At 31.8% G+C, this 26,067-nt stretch overlaps 1 protein-coding gene across 3 annotated transcripts; it reads right to left on the bottom strand.

Moving 5' to 3' along the window:
• Nucleotides 1-1,165: 1,165 nt before the first annotated feature.
• Nucleotides 1,166-19,149, bottom strand: LOC105321465 (GRIP and coiled-coil domain-containing protein 2). 3 transcript variants are annotated; one of them, XM_066074854.1, is made up of 14 exons: nucleotides 19,022-19,149; nucleotides 14,945-14,993; nucleotides 13,516-13,587; nucleotides 10,199-10,276; nucleotides 9,963-10,100; nucleotides 9,689-9,772; nucleotides 7,789-7,839; nucleotides 7,491-7,631; nucleotides 6,050-6,100; nucleotides 5,763-5,903; nucleotides 4,427-4,625; nucleotides 3,024-3,119; nucleotides 2,851-2,946; nucleotides 1,166-2,763 (listed from the first exon to the last, which is right to left on the bottom strand). In XM_066074854.1, the coding sequence occupies exons 2-14, from the start codon at nucleotides 14,974-14,976 to the stop codon at nucleotides 2,122-2,124; spliced, it is 1,821 nt and encodes a 606-aa protein (XP_065930926.1). In that variant the 5' UTR covers nucleotides 14,977-14,993; nucleotides 19,022-19,149; the 3' UTR covers nucleotides 1,166-2,121. The 3 variants fall into 3 exon arrangements, with proteins under 3 accessions (XP_065930926.1, XP_065930925.1, XP_065930927.1); XM_066074853.1 differs by having other exon boundaries at nucleotides 4,421-4,625; nucleotides 19,022-19,147; XM_066074855.1 differs by lacking the exons at nucleotides 5,763-5,903; nucleotides 6,050-6,100 and having other exon boundaries at nucleotides 4,421-4,625; nucleotides 19,022-19,148.
• Between the last annotated feature and the right edge of the window lie 6,918 nt (nucleotides 19,150-26,067).

Below are 26,067 nucleotides of genomic sequence, written 5' to 3' on the forward strand. Positions count from 1 at the left end.
AATACAATAGCTAAAACTTTTCTCATATGACGCTAAGAGAGTAAAAAATGCACAAATTGTTTTTTAAACTTATTGAGTTCCTCTAATTGTGGCGAATTTAATCGCACGCGATTTACTTCCACAACTTCCACCTGCTTCAGAACGAGAAAACCTCGTATTTTTCAATGAAGCAAATAAAAAATTGTCTAAGATGAACTGGATGAACTGTCCTAAAGAAGAAATCGAACATTTTGTAAGGAGAAAAACAATGTCGAGCAATAAATATAAATGACAAATGTCAAGAGAGGAAGAAGGACTGATGAAAGGCGTTCTGAATGACGGAATTGAAAACACTGTATGGTATAACCGGAATTATTCAGACACTGGGTCTCAGGAAAATCTACAGAATCTGTGTCTTGCTCTTAAATATGAGAGGTAGTCTTGATAGAAACGTTTTGTAAGGACAACGATAGAAAAGGAAATTTTATACTAGTATTAAACGGAAAAGTCGAACTACATTCCCTAATACATATTTAAAGAGTTCCCCTGTGGTAAAGAAACATTCCTTGGCGTGTTACTGAAGAAGCCTTTAGAAATTGTAGTGATGACATTTGTAATTTATACCAGCATATAAAAAAAGTTATTCTTATAAAACTTTCCCAATTAGAGGATTGACTGTAGCAATGTTTAAAACATTTTTAAAAATAATTTTTTCTACACTAATTTTTACAATTATATAATATTGTTCTTGTTTGTAAACACTAGAGATTGAAGAAAAATTGGTGTAACTATGCAGACTGTTTTTTACAACCACTAGTGGATAAAGACATTATGACAAAGAACTTCGACATCCACTAGTGGATACAAACATTATGACAAAGAATTTAAAACAACCATCCCTTGTGGATAGAGACACTGTGACAAGGAATTTCATCAATTGCGAGTGGATACCGTCATCGCTAGCAGAATAATTCACAAATGAGCATTTTAAAAGTTTATGAATATCTATTTGGAATAGTAAAGACTTGTCCTATTGTATTATCTACCCTGTGAAAATTATTTTGGCTATCCCTTCACTCCTCCTATCAGGAAACCAGATTTCTGTATTCATACTTCCTAGTATATTTTCAAGATTTTTTCCCCATTATCTTTGCCCTTAATGTAATATAAAGACAAATTCCCTTGGTATTTGTTATATGTTTATTAACTAGAAGAACAGTATTTTTCATATGATAATTACATTTAAGAAAAATGATAGTATTATACCATTTTTACGTACATGAAGAATCTTTCAAATTATTAGAAAGGTCCATAAGATGACTTTTTAAGCGTGCTTCTCAAACACTAATATACAATACTAATGAGGTAAATACTAGTTGTTTTGTTTTATTTGTTTGAATTTTTTGTCAACTGAAAATATTTACAGAATCATATAAATGTTATTTCATATCAAATAAAAAATGATTTCAATAAATAAATTCCGTTCTTTCATATCTTGGCCAAGTAGTGGTAATTATCTTGAATTGCCTCAATAAATACTTGTAACTGACAGTAGTTCATAACTATTATTAAATATAACAAATTATTTTGTTGGTGTAATTATCATGAACATGTTATTGGTTCAGATTTAAACAAATAAAATTCTGTAAACAACATTGATTTAAGGTGGGTTGACCTTGGTGTTGAAACGAATGTTCGCTTTATCGATTTTTCATCAATATTCTGTATTATGCCAAGAATCACAGGATTACATGCATATTAACTCTGAAGAACAGGGTACCTTTTGATGAACTCGTTTTGTAAATACTCGTTTTGTTTATTGGTAACTGGGAATCAGACTGGAGTCAATGTCCACTTTGTGTTAATGTGCATATTTAAAAAGATGATTTGCAGATATAGATTTGATTGAGGATATTATTAAGAGTATGGGAGTTTTGAAATTGTGAATATGTAAAAAAAAATCAGTTTACTGCACGTGACAGTGATTGAGTTTTATATCATAAAACATCTTTAAAAATCTGCTACATTACAGCATAAGCACAATTTTACGGTTTTAACACTTCGCAAGAGACTAGTAAAACATACACTTACCGGCTTATAAATTCAAATACGTGTAACATTTTAAATATCATAAATAACAATTCATTCTGGCTGCGCGATGCCTTTGGTCAACAGGGGTCCATTTTCATGTAAATACATAACCGGCCATACAATGTAATCGATTACCGTCCCCGATTTCATATACGCTTTAAATATATCATTGTTCATTTTCTTTTTTTCTGGAATACAGGCACTGAGATGTATCGGTGGTTGAGTTATGTGCATAAACCAACACAACTCTACACAGCGCTCGGCAAAGTGAGTCGTTTTTGGAAATCTGGTTTTAGGACCTGTCGACTCTGTTTGGCTATTTTTGAGAGCTGAAAGCATTCTCTGCAAGTCATCTCTTCTCAGAAAAAATCCTTGTTTTGAATACGCTTGGGATCGTGGTCGTAAATTGTCATCTTTTGCGAACTCTGACAACCTATTCTTCTTAATTTTACTAAATTCTGTGTGTCTTAACAAAGTAACCGGCTCCTCTTTGGAACCCTTTGGTGAATTGTAAATGTCCTTGATGTGCATGACTGTTGAAAAGCCACTCCAAAGGCCCAAACATTTGGTTGCTTTTACGTCGCTTTCGTCTAGTTCCCATGGGTTCGTTTTAGATGTGTCAGACACAGACGGACGGAATTTCTCTTTCCTAATTATATCACGTATAATGCTCTTGAGGATAACATGAAATTTCTGAAAATATAATCCTAAAAGTAATTCTATTTCTTTGAAAGCTGATAAAAAATAGTTACACATTAAAAAGTTCTAAAATGTTGATACTTTTTGCATCTCAGAAACAGTTTCTTTAGCGTGTAGACTCATTTGCGTTCTTGGCTTTATGTCCACTTTTGATGATTCCGGTAATTTGGTAAGAACCTTAAAATAAAAGCTAGCATATAACCCTCTTCATCGGAGATCGTGGTTGATTGAAAGAAAAAAACAAAAAGACTTACTTTAATGTCCTTTGAATTTTTACAAGTTACAACCGTTTGACAGTCTGTGAGGTCAAGGAGCATGGAGCGGGAACCACGACAGAACTGGTACGCTGTCTGCAATGTTATCCAACGACACATTCATACATTTAAGGATTTATATCATTGCACGCCTTTTTAATAGAGGTCAATATTTGAAACATTATCTCCTGCAGTTTAGCAGAGATCAAACATAACCCTCAATAAATGTAACCTTAACGAAAAAAAAAATTAACTGGCATGTCAAACCTTGCAATACTCGATCTTTCAATTTGTATTGTATAATTCTCTATTTGTATTCACTAACTTTCGTTTGAATTCTATAACGTTTTATTTGCATTGTATACCTTTCATATGTATTCTATAAGTTTCCATTTTCATCGTCAAAAACCCAAAGCCGGTCTCGCTTCTCCTACCTTCACGGTCTGTCTTGCTTCTCTTACTTTCCGGAGGAAAGACAGGCGAGAACGAACGTGAGTTTCCGACGATGATTATGTGCTGAAAATTTCCTTCGAAAAAATAAATACGACCTATGACCTCCTGAAAAACATCTTAGTATTTGATTAAACAGTAAAAAAAACCGCGAAGCAAGATTCCAGACACATTAGCATTTATCAAGTTTGATTAAGTATAATATTAAAATCATAAAATTCTTCGATACTAACCAAAATAAACGCTCCTGAAGATACACCACAAATGAAAAAAATAAAGCAATACAAACGAATTCATTTACAATTAAAATGAAATATGTACTGAGTTAAATAAGTTTAGCTAATGCTTTTGTATAGATAGAATTTATAAAACCTTTTCTTGAATTGTTTATCTTGTATTTCATTCGAGTCAAGAGAATTATAGGATTCAAAAGACAATGTTTTTTAAAAGGCTCGAAACGTTAAATCCATGATGTCCAGCGTTAGGACAATATAACAATACAAAAGGTTATGCTTGAATCATCCCGGTCCGGGAAGAGTTTACTATCCAGATACATTGTCAAGCACGTGTTTAAAAGAAAACTTGTGAAAACGTCAAATGGGGAAACGACGAGAACTCTCTGAAAATGAACGTCAAACAGTTATAGGGATGCCTACTGCTGGTTTCTCGCTAAAAGATGTTGCTCAGGAATATAATGTGCATCCGTCTTCCATACGCCAACTTATAAACCAAGTTCGGACAAATGGAAACGTCAATGATCGACAGCGTTCAGACCGTTCACGTAAAACAACTGTCAGACAAGATCGTTTCATTGTAAATTATGCAATGTAAAATTAGGTTATAGAATGCAATTAGAAAATTAAATTAATAAAAATAGAAATTTGTACAACACAAATGGAAAGAATCGAATATTGCAATTTTTGACATGCCATAGACAGAAATTATACCATTACAATGCGCAGCAGAAAGCTTATCGCCACGGTGTCTTCCAATTTTGTTTCCACTTCCGTTAACTCCTCCAGAGAATCTGTCCATGCATCATCATATAACTGACCGAATTTTTCCGCCAGTTTGGTCGGTCGGTTGTCGTCACTTAGGTCCGCTATATGAGGGTTGTTGTTCGTCAACTTAGCTCCAGCTATTCTGCTTAACCTTTGATATAAACTAGATATTTTAAGGAAACTCGAACGAAACGTTACTGTTTGTTGTTCAGATATTACTTTGGCACTGGTCATATTGCTATACAATTCTTAGTTACTAGTACATGTATTTGTCATGTGGATCAAATTTCCAGTAAGGGTTTAGGATTATTTCATAACCCTAAAAAGGAGTGCATTTAAATGCCATTGCCCTACTTGCCTCTGAATATCTTTTAAACTCCCTCATCAATCCTGTAAAGTGATATATTGTGGTTTGTTTACATAACAATATGGTCATCCGGGGTGTTAATAAAAACAACGTTCGTGGAAAAACGTCTAAGTTAAATAAGTCTAAAACCGTACACAACTTCTTGTGCGCAATAAATATACAGTTTTTCGTCTGCCTAGAATTGAAGCTCAATGGGCAGTCAACACGAATTTTTGCGGAGCTACATTTCTGCAGCTACACCAGGCACTGGTAAATAATTTTTTGGCTGCTAAGATGCATTTAATATTTTGCTGAAAGGTAACCAGGCATTTTGCCCACCCCTTACATTATAATTAGTTAAATACTTGTCAACAGTTTAAAGTTTTTTCCTAAACAATACGTGATTTGTACACTGTAAATAGGCATAAAATATTTTGTTAAGTAACTCTTTTTGTTTTAATTGGTCAAAATATTGAATGTGATCAAGATGCATATCCCATAACTATAGATATTTTTGCTGCATGTCAAGATGAACTGATTATAACGCTCGAAAAGCGTTATCAATTAATAGTGGCCATTAGCGGGTCAAATATTTCATCTGAATTTACATTTGTAAGCGCGGATCCAAAGTAAAAGGCCGTCCCTTTAAAAAAAAATCTCAAAATTAATCGTAGCTTTTTAAGAGGTTATATAAAAACATAGCTAACTTAACTTTTATGCATATATTTACTAACCGTCTAGGTCCATGCTTTCAAGGGGATCAGATAGATTTTTAACGTACCAATAAAAGTTAATTACTTACATCTTAGATCTGTGCATGGTATAAAATGACATCCTCATATCTCAATGGATAAAACTGGATTTGATATTATCAACAAAATGCCAGAAATCAAGCATTTGTGAACAATAAATGTGAATGTAGCTTGCAGTGTGTTTACATACCGAATAAGAAGATCTTCCTTTTCTTCAGCAATCTGTTTCAGTTGGCGTGACATTTTACTTTCACTTTGATGATGTGCTTTTTTAAGCTCCTCTTCACGTCTTTTTAATCGTGAAGATTCTTCTCGTTCGAGTTTCAGAGATCTTAAAAGCAATATCGATTGTGAATTCCTTGACATTTCTTACTTTTACAATTTTAATTAAGAAGAACAGCCCAGCTACTTCTTACTAGTGTACAAGGTCTATAATGATGAAATTAAATGCAAGGCAAAATATTAAATGATACTTACTTATTAACTTCAATATTTTTTTGACAAAGCTCTTCAAAGTAACTGTTCCCACTGAGAAGGAAACAGACTGTATAGACAATACGATTTATGACTTTTCAATATATTTCTGCATACAGTCGTTAAACATTGTAAATAGATAAGACAATAAATACATTTTTTTTTTCATTCTGCAGTCTTTTTGTTTCTATTTGATATTAACTCCGATAAAAACAAACTGAAAATGCAATACAAGTAGCTCGATACAATCATAAACAACAAACGTACAAGGTCATTTAAAAGTACCTACGTTGAGCTTCGTTTACTATAAACCATATTTGATACTTTGCAATCAATATCCACAGGACGGGGAAGAATTGTAACTTTGTTTTTTGTCGTTTATATGAATTTGTAAAAGATTCCTTTTATATCCCGAATGTATCGCTCCCAATCTTATCAAAACTTTTTTTAATCACTTGACAGTTCGATTTTACTGCATGTCAAGATAAATTGATTAATACGCTTGATAAGCGCTACCAGCTTATAGTGGCCAATAATGGTTCAGATATTTCATACAAAGAACTATATGTGATTTGAGTTAAATTTGGCCCCCATAATTTTTAAAAGTGTTTCGGGTACAATAGTTGTTATGCATTTTTTTTTTACAAGAGTTGATATAAAAATATTTAACCTATTTATATGTTTTTTTTCTTTTCACTGACAGTATATGACGTCCGAAGTGACGCTATTTCAAATCAGTCAAGAATTGACATTTTTCTTACCTTTTTACGAATGGGGAATATAAAGCGCATGCTTGAAAAAGGAAAAAAAACCTGTAACTGATTAGTCTTGGCTAGATATATCTCTGATTAAAATCGTTTGTTTGTTCAAGCATGTGCTTTTTGTTATCTGAACAAAATCTGCATAAAAACAAGCTTTTTTATGCTAAAAATGCAAAAATGGCGAAAAGAGGTTGTCTTTACGATGTCATATTTCTAAATTGTGAGCACTTAATTAAATCAAAATGAATATTATGTAGAAACATCACATATATATATATATGTACAAAGAAAACACAGATTTACATTAAAATGATGATGTTTATTTAAGGGGGGCATTTTAGGCCCATATCATATATAGTCCTTTAAGAGGGGATCCACGATAATAGGCTTTCCATTAAAAATATTCTAGATCAATGCTATAAGCTAAAATCGTAGGCTTTGATGTAAAAGTTGACTTTTATACATATAATTACTAATTGTTTGGGTCATGTTTTCAAGAGGATCTGATAGATTTTAACGTACCAATAAAAGTTAACTACTTACATCTTAGATCTGTGCATAACATTAAATGGAACCCTCATAATTCAATGGATAAAAATGAATTTGATATTATCAACAAGATGCCAAGAATCAAGCTTTTGTAAAAACTTGCGTTGAATGTAGCTTGCGGTGTGTTTACATACCGAATTAGAAGATCTTCCTTTTCTTTAGCAATCTGTTTCAGTTGGCGTGACAATTTATTTTCACTTTCATAATGTGCTTTTTTAAGCTCCTCTACATGTCTTTTTAATCTTGAAGTTTCTTCTCGTTCGAGTTCCAGCAATCTTAAATTCGAAATATTATACCATACAAAAAATGAACAATGATAGTTAATTTCTAGATATATTTCAATTTATCTCTTGTAATTAAAAATAATAGTGAAAACTTACAATAACTCCAAAGCTAGTAGAAATATATATAAATACATATAATGCTACCTACTGTTGTGCTATGATATATTTGTGATTTAGTTCCTCTACGTCTTTTTTCCAGCTAAAAAGAAAAGATGTTTTATTAATATATAGGTTATTATTGCATTCATATGGAACATTTCAATGTAGTTGCTGTAGCTTGATTTGACACTGTTTACATTTGATAATATGCTACCAGAAAAAAGAAACTGTGCATTATAAAATTTAGCATAAATTTTCTATATCTATTGTTTGTATTTATAAAATTTAAACAATCAATAATGGTAATGTTTTTGACAATATCGGATGGTAACCGTCCGGGTGCACGGACTTTTTCATTGTTAGTGAGCACTTGTTGTTTATAGAAGAATTTGTATGCGCGAGTTTTACGGGCCAATACTGTTTGGAATAAGGACTGTAAAGGATTTGTTTAAACTTTTTTTGTTAAGGAAATCACTTTAGTTTCAACAACATTTACCCTTATGTCATGCCACGACTCAACAAAAACCAACGTTATCGTGCTGTTTGGATACTGCAAGCTGGAATGGCACAAAATACTGTAGCAAGACACTTTGGAGTTCATCGGAACACCATCCAGTCATTATGGAGACGTTTTCAACAACCTGGCAAAACTCAGGATCGACCGCGCTCTGGGCGACCTCGTGTGACGTCATGTCAACAGAACAACCACATTAGACTTGTGCATCTGAGAAATCGTTTCCAGACAGCAAGTTTGACTGCCCGTAGCATTCCAGGGCTTCTACCAATTAGTCCAAGAACTGTGCGTAATCGTCTGCGCGAGCAAAACATCAGACCAAGACATCCAGTAGTGCGCCCAGTACTGCTTCAACGTCATCGTATCGCCAGACTAGCGTGGTGCACACGACATCTGCGATTCAGAATACAGGACTGGGCCAATATTCTATTCACTGATGAATCCAGATTTCATTTGGATAGCAGTGACAACCGTTGTAGGGTGTATCGTCGAGTTGGGGAGCGTTACCAGGACGCTTGTGTTGTGCAACGTCGACAATTTGGTGGAGGTAGCGTTATGGTGTGGGGTGGAATATCAGCACGTGGAAGGACACCTCTACAAGTTGTCAATGGAAATCTCACCGGCGTACGCTATCGAGATGAAATTATTCAGCGTCATGTGATCCCCTTCATACAGAGACATCAAAATCACATCACTCTGCAGCAAGACAACGCAAGGCCACACGCTGCACGTGTAGTCAGGGACTTGTTTGTTCAACAGAATGTCGATGTATTGCCTTGCCCAGCTGTTTCCATCGATTTGTCGCCGATTGAGCACGTCTATGATGAAATGGAAAGACGTTTACGCCGTTTACCAAATCAGCCAGTGACATTGGCTGATTTAGGCCAGGCTTTAACCAACATCTAGAACAACATCCCTCAAGCATTTCTGAACACTGTAGTGACATCAATGATGCGTCGCTGTGAAGCATGCGTGAACGCAAATGGTGGTCACACGCGTTATTAATTTTGTTGATTCAATTTCAAATAACAGTGACTTTCGAATATGCTGAAATTGACGTTATTCGACGTTGACATTAATGTGTTATGAGATGTTGTTACGAATACATGTGTTAACAGTATTACAAAAAATAAAATTTGTTCATTGTAATTTTTAAATGTTTTTTTTATATATTAAATAATGCACAGTTTCTTTTTTCCGGTAGTATATTTTTATTTTGTATTTCAGTATGATGTAATAACTAGCTATTAAAAATAAAATGTAAAGACAAAACTAAGCGCCAAATACAAACTTCCCCAACTGGTATACAAACTCATTAACATAATTACGGTATTTTCCATTTACTATAAACAACATATGATATTTGACAAAATTTTCCACAGAAAGTTTAAGATTTTTTACGCTATTCTGGTTAGTTTATTAAATTTTACGTTACCTCTTATATCCTGAAAGTATATCGCCGAGTTTTTTCAAACTCCTTTTCTTTTCTATACATTTTCCAATGCTATCACTCCGCATGCTACAATATTCAATGTAAGAAACATTAGAAACATATAGCACAATTTGATATACAGTGTGTATATATATATATATATATATATATATATATATATATATATATATATATATATATATATATATATATATATATATAGACAGAATAACCTATTTAAAAAACTTTCAATATTGAATACAGTTTGTAAAACTACTGTCTTAATCTCTCTCTAGTAGTGTTTGCTGGAATGGTTTGTAATTCTCCAGGAGAATACGATTTTAAAACGAAATTGTCAAAGACTTCATCCTCAATATTTCTTGGATAAGAAATGAGCTCTCCATTCCAGCTTGATCTACAAAAAGAGAATATAAATATGTGCAAATCCGGAGCAATCATTTAATCTACAAATTTTAAAATTTTTGGACTATTTTAATATAAACACAACCCTACTCTGAAATTGTCTTCAGAAATACTTGTGTATAAACATCATAAGCGTTGAGGAGAGAACAAAACCATTGCAAGTCGTTTCTGAAAAAATAAATAAAAACAAGAATTTAAGAAAATCAATACTGCATATAATACAGCTCCTTGTTACAGCGTTGCAAATTCACAAAACATTCACTTAGAAAATCGTTCACTTACCATATTATAGAAATAAAATTACCAAATATGTGGTGAAATGAATTTTGATAATTATTGAATGTTTATTCTTGAATAAACAATTGAATGATTAATTATTAATATTAAGGTATCTCACTTGACAAGTTTTTATTTCATTGCGCACATGATCAATATATTTAAAAAGAGTAGAATTTTCTGTCCAATCATCACAGAAAGATTTATTTTCATTACAACACAAGATGCATAAAAAAACCCCATTTGAATTCAATAAATAATCAGGTTTGATGGGGGAAATGTTTTTTTGCGGAGGTTTTTAAAAGACAAAATGGCAAAAACAAGCAATTTTATTATATTCAATGAACCTTTTTATAAGACACGTTATCATGACTTGCATTTTTAACATTTGTTAGGTTAAGATCACATTCTATACGTTTTTAGTGTACAGAAGTGTGGTAGACCTTTAGCACAGAACTCTTAATGCCAAAATTTGGAAGCTCTCTACCTTATATTTGACATTACTAATTCCCATATTTTATTATGCCACAATAATACTTAATACATATCTAGACAAACTTAATTAATTGTATAAAATTCTTGATACTCAAAAAGCTTTTATTTCAAATCAAATTGAAATATTAAAGACAATTGTCTAAATGCAAAAGGCTCACAAAAGAAGGATTGTACTGGACATTTAAAAATTGTGACAAAATAAATTTAAAAAATGGGGACATATTTTAATTAAAGGAATTACTAATGTCTAAACTGCAACTTTATTACATTAATTTTTCAAAGTCTTTAAATTTCTTGAAAGATTGCTTGATTGTTTTCATGTTGAGAGGAATGCAAACATTAATATTTTATTTTTGGGCACTATGGAGTTACAATACAAGTTTCACTATTAAAGTTTAAAACTTAAAATTTTGATCGTAAAGCTGTAGTTAACCTGGTAGGATGCATTTTGGCTTTCTATTGAAATGCTAGCAAACATTCTCGAACACACATGTATCTTGTATTTGAAAAAAATATGAAAAAAATTGATTCATATTGTTAATTGTAATGTAAATATTCTTAAAAGAATTTGATGAATTTAGGGATAAGCCTTATTTGTTATCTTCGCTCAAGTAAATACTTCATAAAAACTAAAAAAAACGAATGAAAAAAAATATTAAAAATTGTATTTTGAATACGGTACATGGTATTCCAATGTAAACCAAGCCTCGGGGTTCCGATATAACAACTTGATAACATGCAGAAGCTCAATCACGGACAGTCCGATGCAGTCTTGTTCAGATAATCGATACCAAAGTACAGAAACCCAACACAGATCGAAATCACACACATCAGTTTTTGGACAGCCATTGCTTTTTTTATACCAATAAGTTGACACGTAATAACATTGCTATTCACGTATACTGTATGCAATAATCGCCGCCTTTTTCTTTTCGCCCTCGTTGTCAGTGGGCGAATTTATGACTGCGCAAATTCCAATAATTCAAGTAAATCTGTATCTTGGCGAAATCAAAACTGGGCAAATCTGTTTGCAAGTGTAGAAGTGCGAAATTAACACGGGGCGAAAATAATCCATTTGCTGTTAAGATAAGGTCAAATATATGGTTAAGAAATTATATAATTTGCCGAGAGATTAAGGTAAGAAAATTTCTGATTTATAGACTAGGTTCGGTAGATTTTTTCCCCTTGAAATCGTTTTGATTTTTTTACACAAATCACTACGCACTTTTATCTTACTACTCATAGCTTGTGCATTCTAAATCAAAAATCTAGTTTGGAAATACTTAAAACGTAACACAAGCCATTGAAAAGAAATAAAATGTTTGTGTAAGACAAGTCAATAAACCCACATTCTCGGAATATTATTGCATTTCTTAAAACTTACTTGAAATTATAACAAATTAAAACATTAATTGTCTGATATTTATACTTTGTTACGATGTACATATATGACTTTTTTGTACAAGTCGAATAAAAGAATACATATGATATAAATCATATCAGATTTCACGTCAGTTTACAAGAAACCGATTGCAGGTCGGTTATCTAAAAGATAGATAGCGGGAATTCAATCATCTTGCAAGTAAACAAATATTGTAAAGCTTAATTAAGAAGGTCACGTGTTAATAAACACCATTAATCGCATTAATTTTCATAAAAATGTAGAAAGATGACGGTACTGTCTACAACCTGCAACCTGCAATCACACGTTTGTTTATTTGATAATTTAAGAAGTTAGATATGGGATTTTTACTATACATCATATTTTCATCACAAAATCGCCGCGATACTTTCATAACGAACTTTATGTAAATCCATATAGAGAATCAGTAGACAATTTCATTTTAGTACATGATGTACAAAAAATCACCTTCGTCGATATGTTTTTTCTTTCAAAGTTATGATCCAGTACATGATTTAATTGTTGTCATTTAATGTGTCGTTTTATTACTCAACTAAAAAATCAGTAAAACGCTTGCTGCATCAAACAATACAGCCGCTGAATTAGTTAAAATAGAGATAAGCTGTTATTTTTGTTCAAAAGGATGCACTTTACAAACTAGTCCAGCATTTAGTTTGGTGTATAGATACATTTAACCGCTTAAATATTAGCAATTTTCTTATTCTTGCTGTTTCTGTTGATGACTTAGTGATTCTATTGGTGCACATATGTGGTCCAAATTAATACACGTTAGTTCTATTAAAAATTATTTCAGCATCTTGAGATTCTGTTTAATATCATTATACTGTTTTCGGGGATGACTTTAATTTATTTGTTAATAAAAAGTAAAAATACAAAAGCCTGAATAACCCCAAATAGAGACAAGAAGTATTAAGACAAATTGAAATTTTTAACCTGAAAGTCATTTTTTTGTGAAAACAATCCAAATTTGAAAAAGTTCACATGAAGAAGACAAAACCAGTAAAACAAGCCAGGCTTGATTTTTTCCAAAGTAATAATCAATATTATTTTTTATCTTGATATCTTGCTATAACAACATTACATTTATTAATCTAATCAAGAAAGTTTGTTTAAAAGAAGATTTGAGAATTTACAAAGTATAAAACAGAATGGTGTTATATTTGGAAGGGATATTCATTCACCAATGCCTTAAATGCTTCCAGCACTACAATACCTGGAAATTGGTGATGATGTGTGTTGTTTCCAGTGTTTTGGCAGCCAACATTGATAACTCTGTTCATCAGCGCTAAAAGAAACCTTCATTACTTGAATTATTGAACAGCCACATTGTTCATATGATTATCACTTCATGTGTCTCTTTCAAGTTTTTTAAATATGAATATCTTGTTATAAAACTCGAAAAAAATTCTCAAATCATCAATTGAAACCTGCTTATGAATATATCCTACATCAACGGACCAATCTTATTCTACGCTACAACGTATCAGAGATCACAACAAAATTGAAAACAAACAATGATAAAATGTGAAAAATATGTTACTGTGCGGTACTTTTGAATGAAGATATAATAAAGTTGTAAAATATTTTTATATTAAAATTTGAACCAATGCTCCTGGAAACCCAATTTTTGCCTAAGGGTCATGGTTAAAACATATTATAATCTACAATATCTAAAATACATAGTATAGTATTATAATTGCATAGTAATATAAAAAATGTAAGCATTGAAATTCTTAATAAGATTATTGAACGATGCCCCCTTTATATTTCTTGAAACCCTCCAAGCAGCGTAGTAGAAGTCGGGAGGCACGGTGTGAACAATTTAGAATCTACACAAAATATAGAAGCGTTGAAGTAAGTATTGGCAATTCTGGTGCAGTGATATTTGAGAGGATACATGAATAAATTGTTAAGACACGCATCCTATTTTCATTGTTTCATGGTTATTTTTTGAAAAGGGTTTCGCCTTATTTTAACAATTTTGAATCCCCTTCCCACAAAGATGTTTAAATTCGGTGGTTCTAGAAAAGAGATGAAACTTATGAAAAGTTACCGACAGACGAACGAACGATGGACAACAGGTGATCAAAAAAGCTTATTCATTGGTACATTAAAGGGGCATGGTCAGATTTTTGGTCAAATTTTATTTTTCTTATTTTATTATTTACAAAACTTTAGGAATGCATTTCTAATAATCAAATAAAATTGAGAGTTATCAGCAAGATACACGGCTTACAAGTCTTTATTATGTAAACAAGGCATGTGCCCTGGTTTTGTTTACATATGTTCAACATACCTGTAAAAAAATCTTTTTCAAGCTGATTTGTCTATGTTCTTATTCATTTTAAGCATAACAAGACAGTTTTAAACGTTTTACACATACATTTTAGATCTAAAACTGGAATTATCACCTCAACATTCAAAATGTAAACAAAAGCTTTGTTTTCATAGCAAAGAATAGTAACCTTTGTAACTCCCTTATAACTCATCGAATGACACTCAAATTTTGATTGTTTATTAACAATGCATTACTGAAGCATCGTAAACATTAAAATTGGAAAAATCATATTTGACCAAAATCGTTACCATACCCCTTTAAGTTAAAAGTAGTTTAAGTTATCAACTGAAGTACAATTATTTACAAAGACTTCACAGCAGCGGCTTTGTCCCCCATTTTTTAAACTTTGACCTCTACAATAAAAATAGGTTCATGTGCAAAATCATCGATGCTTATAGTTAAGTTGAATTTATACTGTGTACATGTTAAAATGATTTTAATACTAGCGAAAAACGTTTAACATTATGTTTATAGTTTTTTTTCCATATATAGTGAGTCATCAAAGATTATTTACAAAATCAGATTTAGATTGAAATTTATGTAAATTTTCAATGAATAATCAAATCATGTACCATATTATAATATGTTTTGTAACTTCGAAATGTTCAATGATTTTTATACTTAATTAAAGAATGGCACGATCGCATTTGTACTTTTGCTATTATTGTAAAAATCTCTTAAAAAGTTTTTTTCAGTATTTTTATAAATCATTAATCTCAGGCAGGTACTTTTAAATTGTTATAAATATACAAAGGAACATAAAGCTTAGATAAATGAAGACATCTGGAAGTCTGAAGATGCACAACAATTGTTTTCAATTCAGTTTGTCAGTTTGATCATCTAATATTTATGGTATCTTTAAAAGATATTGTTCATACTTTTAAAAGAACATCGTTTTAACCATGAAGCATTTACAAATATCGAGTAATCAATCAAAATGTGAATCAATGATATCTTGAGACAGAGTATAGCTGTGAGAGTAAATTTGCTTGCATCTTGCTTACTTTAAGTACTTTGTAAAAGGGGGTATGTATTAGGTTTGAATTCAACTGTCTTGGTAAAGAGAACGATCATTCATAAAAAATTACTACCGCCAACAGGCATCTGCCGTTATATATTTTTCTCATATAAAAAATTTATACTTTTTACTAGATACCGTATATCAGGTTTTTTCCGCGTGTATGCAAGTTCTGCTTTGTTCGCGACGATTGCTGAATCGCGGAAAAAATGAGCGTAAAATTTGATACAAAGTTTTGTTCTTGTAATAGAGTTTTTTCTTTCCTTATAAAGTAAACAGGTAATTTACAGTACGGTGAACTGTGTTTAGTTAGTTTAGTTAGAGGTAAATATTGCGGGATCAGATGGCATGTGAGCATCATTGTTGATTTAATAATCCATTGACAAGCTAATTAAAACGGTCACTTTCCGTGCGTTAACCAATGTCTAATTATATCTGAGCAACTGGTATATGTAACGGTACATGATCTATTGATCTATGACTGTTTGCGTCTCTGAACATAATTATCGGTAATTATTTTACATTAAAAAAACCGTGTCATGGTTTTATTGGTGTAATGGTTTTATTGTCCGAATTTTTCATAAATTAAGAGTGACAATTTAGATACCTTTTTTCCTCTTACTTCTCAGGGTTAAACTTGAATTATATTTTCACTATGACTCTAAAAAAGTGAAAATTTGCTTCGCGAAAATATTATATACCATTCTAGGTTCTGATTCGCGGAAAAAACATGACGCAGAAAAAAACCTGATATACGGTAGTACACAAGATACACATCGCTGCATTTTTTGTTTTTATTTAGAACTGTCACATCAGCTGGAAGTTTCACTTGGAACATATATTGGTAAAATTAGTTTGTGATCCTCGCAGTCTCCCTATTCCTTTATGCCGTTCAACATGTAAGCTCACAACCAATTATAACAAAACGGTTTATTACGTTTGTCATTAATAAAAGTCATCCCTCAATTTGCATCTTTTGTCTTATACATGCATTAGATGGTTAAGGGAGCACGGACCTTTGCATCTTACATTGGGCAATTCTTCCTAATTATTCACTGGTGTGCGTATAAAGGCGTTGATGTTAACTTCGATCCACATGCAAGTTAAGGTGGCTCTATACACCAGTTTTTGATGACGGAGTACGCAAAAAAATAAATCTGGAAGCATGCAATTCCGGTACTGGCTGATTTAATCTTAGGCGAATTGTATGGGGATCGCTCTTAAATCTAAAAAATGTTAAATAAATAGATTTAATTTGATAATTGGAAAATTCATTATTTACATGTAAGGTGGTATTATTTATCGAAATAATCAATAAAATCAAGTATAATTTTATAAATACTTTCTTTCCCATCATTTTCATCTAACATGGTAGTGCAGTGGGTAAAATTCTAAACTGGTGAAAGTATTTCAATTCTAATTTACTTTAATTCACACTAACTTCGACAGATGTTCCGTTTCACCTTAAGGGGATGGGAGGGTGGCTTTGAATTTCTCTCAGGTTGGGATACATAAATCGTATAAGTTAATTTTCCCCTTTATAAATTTGACTTCGTTTTGCATTAACGAGAATATATTCAGTTATATATGCCTAAAATGAAATATGTATGTATTTATCATTTCAACACAATATTAAGGAAAAAAAATTCAACTCAGAAATTGAAAAGTCCCCAAGGTGTTTGGGCCCTGGGTCTTAAGAACGATAACTTCTACCTGAGGAACTTTCATACCAAATTAATTTAAAAAAAAAAATTGATGTTAATTTGCAATGATTTTCATTCAATTTTTTATGTCACATTTATTTAAATACATTTTCTTATAACATCAGATAGATTTTTTAGATTATTTGTCAACAGAGTAAGAATATATGAAAAATTATGTTTGGGGGAAATACTATAAAAACTGCAATAAAAAAAGTTTTGAATGATATGAAGTGTTATATTTTTTTATGTGTCTAAAGGAAATATCCTTCAAATGACAAAATGATTTCTCTCTATTTGTTAATAGTTAACTACAAAAAAATTCTTTAACAGAAACACAAAAAATCATTAAAAAATTCTTTTAAAATACCTATGGTATCACTGTCATCTTTTTTGTATTGGATTAGTATATGTTTTGTTGTCTTCTATTGAAAATTGTAATAAAATGTGGATGTATAGAGGCACCTTAAAATGATGGAAGTGGATAAAATTTGCTGTCAAGTATTATACCTTTTATTGCACAAAGTTTACATAAACATGTTCATCAATGCATATATTTAAATTTTCAACAGTCTTTGTCTGTGATAACATTTCGAATCAATTTTGAGCCCTAAAACCCAACAACTTCATAAAACATGAGTGACAAAAAATGGGCGTGTCTTATAGCATAACCGAAACACGGTATTGGCTGCGCCGCGTAGTAATACATAGCACGTGATACTTAAAAAATAGTGGTTTTAAAATAATGTTGTTTAAAAGAGTACAAATTGAAAATTATATAAATATAAGTAATAAGGAGTCAATCTTTAAATTATAAGGTTATAACTTCGGTTGAAGCGTGGTCAAATTTATCATAGAGTCCATCGGGCTTTTTTAGATTTGACCACGCCCCGACCGAAATTATCAATTTATAATACTCAAAGAATGATTCCTTACTCCTTAAATATCTTAAATGATTTACACAAACACACGTAGAAGGAAATATCATTTACACTTAGCTGTAAACTTACGTCCTTCCTTGAGACATTTATTGCATATCTAAGGCAATAGATAAAGATTGTAGGTGATTTTCATACATAACAGGTGCAATGCACCGTTTTGCTTTAATCGATTGTAAGATTAATCGTTAAAGGACCAATTGGATGATGGTAAGGATCGCAAAAAGTAACAAAGTGGTTTCGACAAAAATCGCAGCTGAAGTAACGGTTTAAATAAATCCAAGATGGCGACGATGTGTACTTTGTATATAAATAAGTAGAGACTATACAGTTTGGATTGTGATAGAAATATATACTGTAAGATGCCTGTGTTTCTGGCAACTTTAAGATAACAATATAATGGTTTACATAAATTGTGTGAATTCCAGCTGAGGCTGGTTTGAAGTTCATTTACATGGCTGTTTAACCGAATTTTTATCAACTTTTCATCTTTCATTGTATCTTCTTTAACAGTAAGAGACACCCATGTTTAATTTATCCGTCTTTATTCATATCATTTTAACTAACACCAGCCAGAAAATCATACAAAAATCAACTTTTTTTCATTTTGTACACAGCTCATAAAATTTTTTATCATATTTAATTTTCAATATTTAGTATTTTATGAATCCCGTCCACGGAATATTATTGATCGGAATCGGTTATATATTATATTTTATACCTACCTTTTGTAATTAATCCAAATTTGAGCTATTTCTTTTTAGTTTCTCTTTGTGGTCAGCTTTCGTTTTAAAATTCCCAGGTATTTTACTTCCCTTTTCAAATGTTATCAGTGTGTTGAGCGGCGGCTACGGTATTTAGTTTCCTTTGTAATGTAAGGAGCACAATATAAGAGGTGTTACTCAATCATTATTACAATTAAGTCTATGTTGGCCGACACAGGTAAAACATTGATAAAAGTTACAAAATAAGAGGCCCACGGGCATCTCAAGACAATTGTTTAGTTTTGCGACTTTAAACAAAGACAATGCAAATTGTTATTCGTCCAAACAAATAATATTTGTCCGAACAAATAGCTAATTTGTCCGAACAAATCCTAATTCGTTCGAACAAATCTTAATTTGTCCGAAGAACTAACTAATTCGTACAAACAAATGAGGTGGCACGGGACAGTTTTTTTTTATACAATTCATTATAGCCAGGGAATGCGTGTCTTCGGAACTCTGTAACTAGAATTTCCTAAGTTCCCATTCAGCACAAATACCTTTAATTTACTCTTATAATGCCAATCACTAATTTCTTAAGAAAATTACTAGTCAAAACCTGTTAAATTCTGTACATACTGGATTTTATGAGATTTTGACCTTTTTATATTTTCCTAATTTTTCATGATTTGTTTTAGCTTTTTAGACCTCCCCCAGCTAATTCCCTGCAAAGGGTTGACCTTCCGTACCCTGTGTATATTGCACCGTCAAATTTCAGAAACTTACCGATGTTTAGTTTACAATGTCCTATCCACCTACTTTTGGTGTTATTTTACCTCCCGTCTTTAACTTGCAATTTCACTTTGTAAAGTCAACACAACAGTCATAGCCGCAGGTTTTGCATTTTACTTCTGATTCTCATGTACATAACATATGGGGCCTACATATTGCATATCAATTTCAACAAGAGACACCCCTCTAACTAATGATATTCATTAAAAATGATTTCATGAATTTTAGCGACACTCATAAGCCTTCAAGTACAGCAACTCTCAATTTTACAAAAATATTGACGGGTACTTTATCCGAAACTGTCCTTTGCTACCTTTAACTTACACTAACATTCTCTGAAAAGTCATCTTGTCTTAAAATTAAAAGTTTATGCTATTCTGAGAAAAAGTACACCACATTTTGCCAAGTCCATTGAGGTTTAAGAAAAATATGGCCATTTAAGTGAACCCACCATTTACACTTACCTCTATTTAACACAGATCCATAGGGCTCTCCATAAATAAAGCATCTTTACTCAATCTTTTAGAGGTCAATTGCTGTTCAACCTCCTTGAATAAGAAACCTTATTCAATACTACATACATCTTCTTGATATTATCATGATAAAAGCATATCCTTCCCCCTATCTTTTGATTTTCACAAGAAACATTAGTTTGAACACTTTAACCCAATATTATGACAATTTCCTTGAGTCATTTCTCACACATATTTGAAAACAACCAACACTGATATTTAAAATTGATCTTTTCTGGTAAATGGAAGATTTGTAGCATTTTTATTCACAAAAAGACATGCCGTCCTACACGTGATTTCTTGTTTTCATGAAAAAGTAAGCCTATAATCATATTTAGTGGATATCTTATATACTCTGGCTTCTAGTCTCCTCTTAACTTTCCTAAAATAGTAAGACCTACAAGTGTGATGTCTGCCTTTAATTAAAATAAAATTCAAACACACCCGGGTACCTGGGAACGGATGAGAATATCATGAAAAATGTTCATATCTTACATGTTTTATTACATTTTTGATGCATATATACAATAAAACGGTAAAAAAAAAAATTTTTGTTCATTTCAAAAGTATTATCATAGCAGATGTTATTTCAAGGTCAAATGTACATTTACATATCCTACATGTAATGGTAATGGAGTCAATTGGAAAGAGGGGGTGGCTTTTTCAATTCTGTAAATACATCTAAAATATCATTTTTGGATAGGAAGGAGCAAAAACTTGAGTTTTTTGACATATTGTATACTTTGATAACTGCATTTGTCTACAAGTAAAGTTCATTTGAAATGAAAATATGCTGTTTTAAAAAAAATTGGATCATATAAGTCAGGTGGCTTAATGCTATTTCATAAAATCAGACAGCAAAATGGCTGCAAATTCATAAATTTAATGATTAAATTGATCAAAACTGTTTTAAAGTATTTATTCTTATCTCAGTAATTAACTTAAACCTATTAATTGGTATCAAGATAGGAAATACCTACTCTCTAAGCCAATTTACTCTAGTGGTGGTCATTCTACACATTTAAGATGGAGTTACTCCCCTTGAATATTTTTTTCTAATAAATCATGACTGTAATGACATCTATAGCAAAAAAATCACCCATTTTCACAAAATATATTACTTATGGTACAAAATCCACTCAAAATTACACTTACATGAGAAATCTGAAAATAACATGTAGTCTTGAAGGTGGCACGCGACAGTTTTTATTTATATAATTCATTGTAGCCAGGGAACTCTTTAACTAGAATTTCCTCAGTTCCCATTCAGCAGAAATACCTTTAATTCTATCTTTATAATGCCAATCACCAATTTCTTAAGAAAATTACCAGTCAAAACCTGTAAAATTCTGTACGTACTGGTTTTTATGTGAGATTTTGACCATTTCATATTTTCCTAATTTTTCAGCTTTTTAGACCCCCCCCCCCTAGCTAATTCCCTGCAAAGGGTTGACCTTCCGTACCCTGTGTATATTGCACCGTCACATTTCAGAAACTTACCGATGTATAGTTTATAATGTCCTATCCACCTACTTTTGGTGTTATTTTACCTCCCGTCTTTAACTTGCAATTTCACTTTGTAAAGTCAACACAACAGTCATAGCCGCAGGTTTTGTAATTTACTTCTGATTCTTATGTACATAACATATGGGGCCTACATATTGCATATCAATTTCAACAAGAGACACCCCTCTAACTAATGATATTCATTAAAAATCATTTCATGAATTTAAGCAACACTCATAAGTCTTCAAGTACAGCAACTCTCAAGTGAGCTATTCTGATCACAATTTAGAACATCTTAAAACTTTTCACATTTTTAATTTTCTTTTCTAAAACAACTGAACTAATTTTAACCAAATTTAGCACAAAACATCCCTATGGTCAGGTGAATATAAATTGCAGAAATGAAAAGCCAGATAGTCATTTTAATGATTTACCGATATGGTATGATCTTTGCGTAATGGTCTATTAATGCAATGTGTTTTTGTTAGATGATCAGTATTTGCTCAAGTCTAATTAGTCTAAACAGAGATTAATTTCGCTGATGGAAATATCATATATGTACATGTAGCAGAGACATAAATAATTGTTATTTATGTCTTTGTATGTAGGAACATAAAGATGTGCTCTTTGTTTTAGTGCATTTTTATTCTGTTTTAATGGTTTACAATGTTCTATTTACTAACCATATTTGAGTCTCAAGCTTTGAGTTATAAGCAAGATACAGGGCTTTGCAAACAATTCTACATGTATGTTTGCACACAGCTGAGGCCTTGCTTTTTAACTGCTTTGTTCGTTTACACTTTAAATGCTGAAAAAGAAAGTCCAAGTTTAAAAATCTTTATTTGAATGTAAAACTCATGTGTACAAAACATGACTCAAACTTAGCAGAATTGTGAGCTCTGTATCTTGCCTATAATTATATGATTGAGGCTGAAATTAATATCAAATCCTTGTACAGAAAAATTGATAGGATGATATGCTGTGACTACATTTTGCATCCCTTTCTTATTATAAATTGTATGCTTTCTACACCAATTTTGATAGTTTTTCAGACATAATGTGAATAAAAACGATGTCTTTTAATCATAAATCATTTAATATTTATTCGTTTGATGAGATATCGGCGCTTCTGATTGGTCGAAAAATTTCTTTGATACCTGCATCAATAAAATTTTTGCCGGTGTTGTATAGCAGTTTTTCCCCCATAGTAGCTTTTCCCCTCGGAAAACCTACTATATAGTAGCCTTTCCCCCCGGGGGGAAAAGCTACTATATAGTAGCTTTTCCCCCATAGTAGGGTTTCTCCCGCACGTTTTTGGTTCAGATTTTATAAAAAATATTTATGGAAATCCAGTAAGGATTAAAATCAATGTTTCTACAGTCCCAGGTGCATACATGTATATCTGCATTCATCTGTACAGGTTAAGTTTCGTTTTGCCGATTTATTATCTTTATAGACGATGCTGAAAGTTGAACATGTGTGTAATGGAATTACACATAGAACTTAATTTAGGTAATTTATTGAAAAAAGTTTTACAAGTTAAACACTTATATTCATAATTCTGTGTTCTGAAATTGTATTAAACGAATTTCTTGATAAATCTATCAGATAGGCTAAACCTCTGTTTTAGAGAAATTTTGTTTCCGATGTTTCAGAGCCCGATTTTTTAAATCCTATTATAATACTTATAGTGCATATTCTTTAGGGTCCAATGTCTCATAAACTAGAGATGACCATATCACCATATTTTTTAAGTTGCAAAGGTTTACCACTTGAAGATGACTCTGAAAATTTCAGCCCTCAGGGGCCCTTAATGTTTCAGGGCCCGATGTTTAAAACCCCATTATAATGATTGAATAGTGTTCTATGAGTGGTCACCCGAATCTCAAATTCTAGAGATGACCAATTAACCATATTTTCACAGTTAAAGTGGTATACCACTAGTAGATGACACCGAAAATTTAAGCCCCCATTCAGGGTAGGAGCCTTTGTTGGTTTCGAGCCCGATGTTTGAAATCCAATTATAAAGAATATGTATTTTTAGGGCCCCATATCTAAAAAACTATAGATGACCACATGAACATATTTTTACGGTCATTTAAAAGTAAAACCATCATGAAAATACACAACCACTCATATATTTCTTTATCAAAATGATTGAAAATTACTTTAATTCTGCTGCTTTTTTTTTTTAAATTTACAAACAAAATTTTTTAAAAAGGTACGCGGGTAAAATTCATTTTTCTTCAAAACATTTAATCTATTCATAAGATGACTAATGATATAATAGATAATTAGATAGATAAATCAATGAACGTTTATCAATAAAAGGAGAAACCGAAAATAAAAAATAAATAACCAACCTAAGCGCATATACGACTTTTTAACTTGTTAGTTGATTAGAAAAACAAGCTTATATTTTTAAAAAAGTCAGCTCATCACAATATATGTGTTGGTTGTTTTTTGAGGGTTTTTTTTGTTTTGTATTTTTTTAATTACCCTCGTTTAATTGTTCGAAAAAATAATATGGTACACAAGTAAATCTTTATTGCAAAAATATGAAACAAATAGTATAAATTTTTAGGTAATGGAATCGTACATCTTGATTTATATGGCATCGCTTTCAAAATTGTATATTTATAAATCACGTTGCAAACTTAAAAGTGGAAAAATAAGCAAATAGTGAGTGACAATATAAACATAAAGTTAGTTCAGGATCCATTTCACATTTTCCAAAGTAACCAGGAAAGATACCGACATTGTTCTGGTTGTGAAGACATTTCATTGTTTTTTAAAATGTTTAAATCATAATACATGTATCTCGCGTTTCGTAGAAATGTGCTTAAAAATATGAATATGCGTAACTTTAAAACGAAATGGTAAACACTAACTTCACATATGCTTTTAATACATAATTAAAATACCCCTTACCCATGATTTAGAACCCCATCAATCAAAGTAAAACTAAAACATTTCAGTTTCTCATCATATCATTGCATCCTGTCTCCCGTTTGATATTTAGCAGAAGAAATATATATTTGTTTTTAAGATCGTCAATTCTAACGGTATTAATTTAAAATTGATAACCTTTTGGACGAAGGGAGTAATACATTTCCACTTTTTATTCCCTTCCTCAACAAAATTAAGTCAAGATTGGTCAGTTAGTTCCCTGGGAGAAGCTTATACATTGATGGTAATACATTGGAAAATTACATTTCCAAACCAGCGTATTTTCACTCAAATGTGTTCTCGCGTGTTCATAACGTCGAAGTCAAAACTGTGGATAAGCATCGATTAGATGAAAAAGATTCGAGGTATTCCGAAATCCGTGTAAAAGGTGTTCCAAAAAGGGGTGAGAACAGGTGAAATAAACGATGATGACACATGCATGTTATGATGGCGCATGCCTTAGTTCATATTTGGGGTTGAAAAACCATGTATTTTATTCTATGTATTAATAAATGCCATAATTATCCTTTTTTGTGAGAAATTAATATCATATCAGTTATTGCAAATTATTGTCACGAGTGGTCCGCAATAAACATGGCCGGAAAGTAAAAATGGGGGAAAATCCACTATATAGTAGGTTTTCCGTGGGGGTAATCTGGCTATAAAAAGGGGGAAAGCCCACTATATAGTCAGCTTTCCGTGGGGGAAAAACTGCTATATAGCCATTTTTCCGGGGGGAAGAACTGCTATATAGCCATTTTTCCGGGGGGAAAGATGGCTAGGGGGAAAAGGCACTATATAACACCGGATCCACTTTTCTCAACTGTTCTGATTTAACACTATTTATAGAACAGAAATTCCCAAAATAAACACTGTCAACAAAATGTAAAATTGTGTCTGTTTAATTGTCAGCAAACAAAATACAACTTCATAAACATAAAAAATTGAAAGTTTAACCTTCAAAAATAAACAATACACATTATTTAGTTCACGAAATAGGAAATTAAGCGTCTTTTTACGATTTCGTCTGCTTATCAATATTTACGGCGAGGCTTGCTATTCCAATACCAGGAATAATTATAACGTACATATAGGCCTCTACACTTTCACGGTAACACTGCTGTTCAAATTTGGTAACGATGAGTTTTAAATTAACACACATGAACAGATATCAGAATAAGTATCGTAAAGCAAAGCTAAGAGAAGTGCATCAACTCCTTCGGCATATTCCAAGCGGCATATCATTTAGTACCTCACTAACTATCTTGTGCTTTGTGTCATTTTTTTGTGCTTAACAATACAAACAAA

The sequence above is a fragment of the Magallana gigas genome, chromosome 2, assembly GCF_963853765.1.
Source record: "Magallana gigas chromosome 2, xbMagGiga1.1, whole genome shotgun sequence".
NCBI classification, from domain to species: Eukaryota; Metazoa; Mollusca; class Bivalvia; order Ostreida; family Ostreidae; genus Magallana; species Magallana gigas.

What these genes read in the sequence shown, in the direction of transcription:
- LOC105321465 (XM_066074853.1), bottom strand. Translation starts at nt 14,976, where the DNA reads ATGGGGGACAAAGCCGCTGCTGTGAAGTCTTT. An exon ending in ACTAGAGAGAGATTAAGACA is followed by an intron (nt 9,773 to 9,962) that starts GTAGTTTTACAA and finishes TGAATATTGTAG; the next exon opens with CATGCGGAGTGATAGCATTG. An exon ending in ATACTTTCAGGATATAAGAG is followed by an intron (nt 7,840 to 9,688) that starts GTAACGTAAAAT and finishes TTTTCTTTTTAG; the next exon opens with CTGGAAAAAAGACGTAGAGG.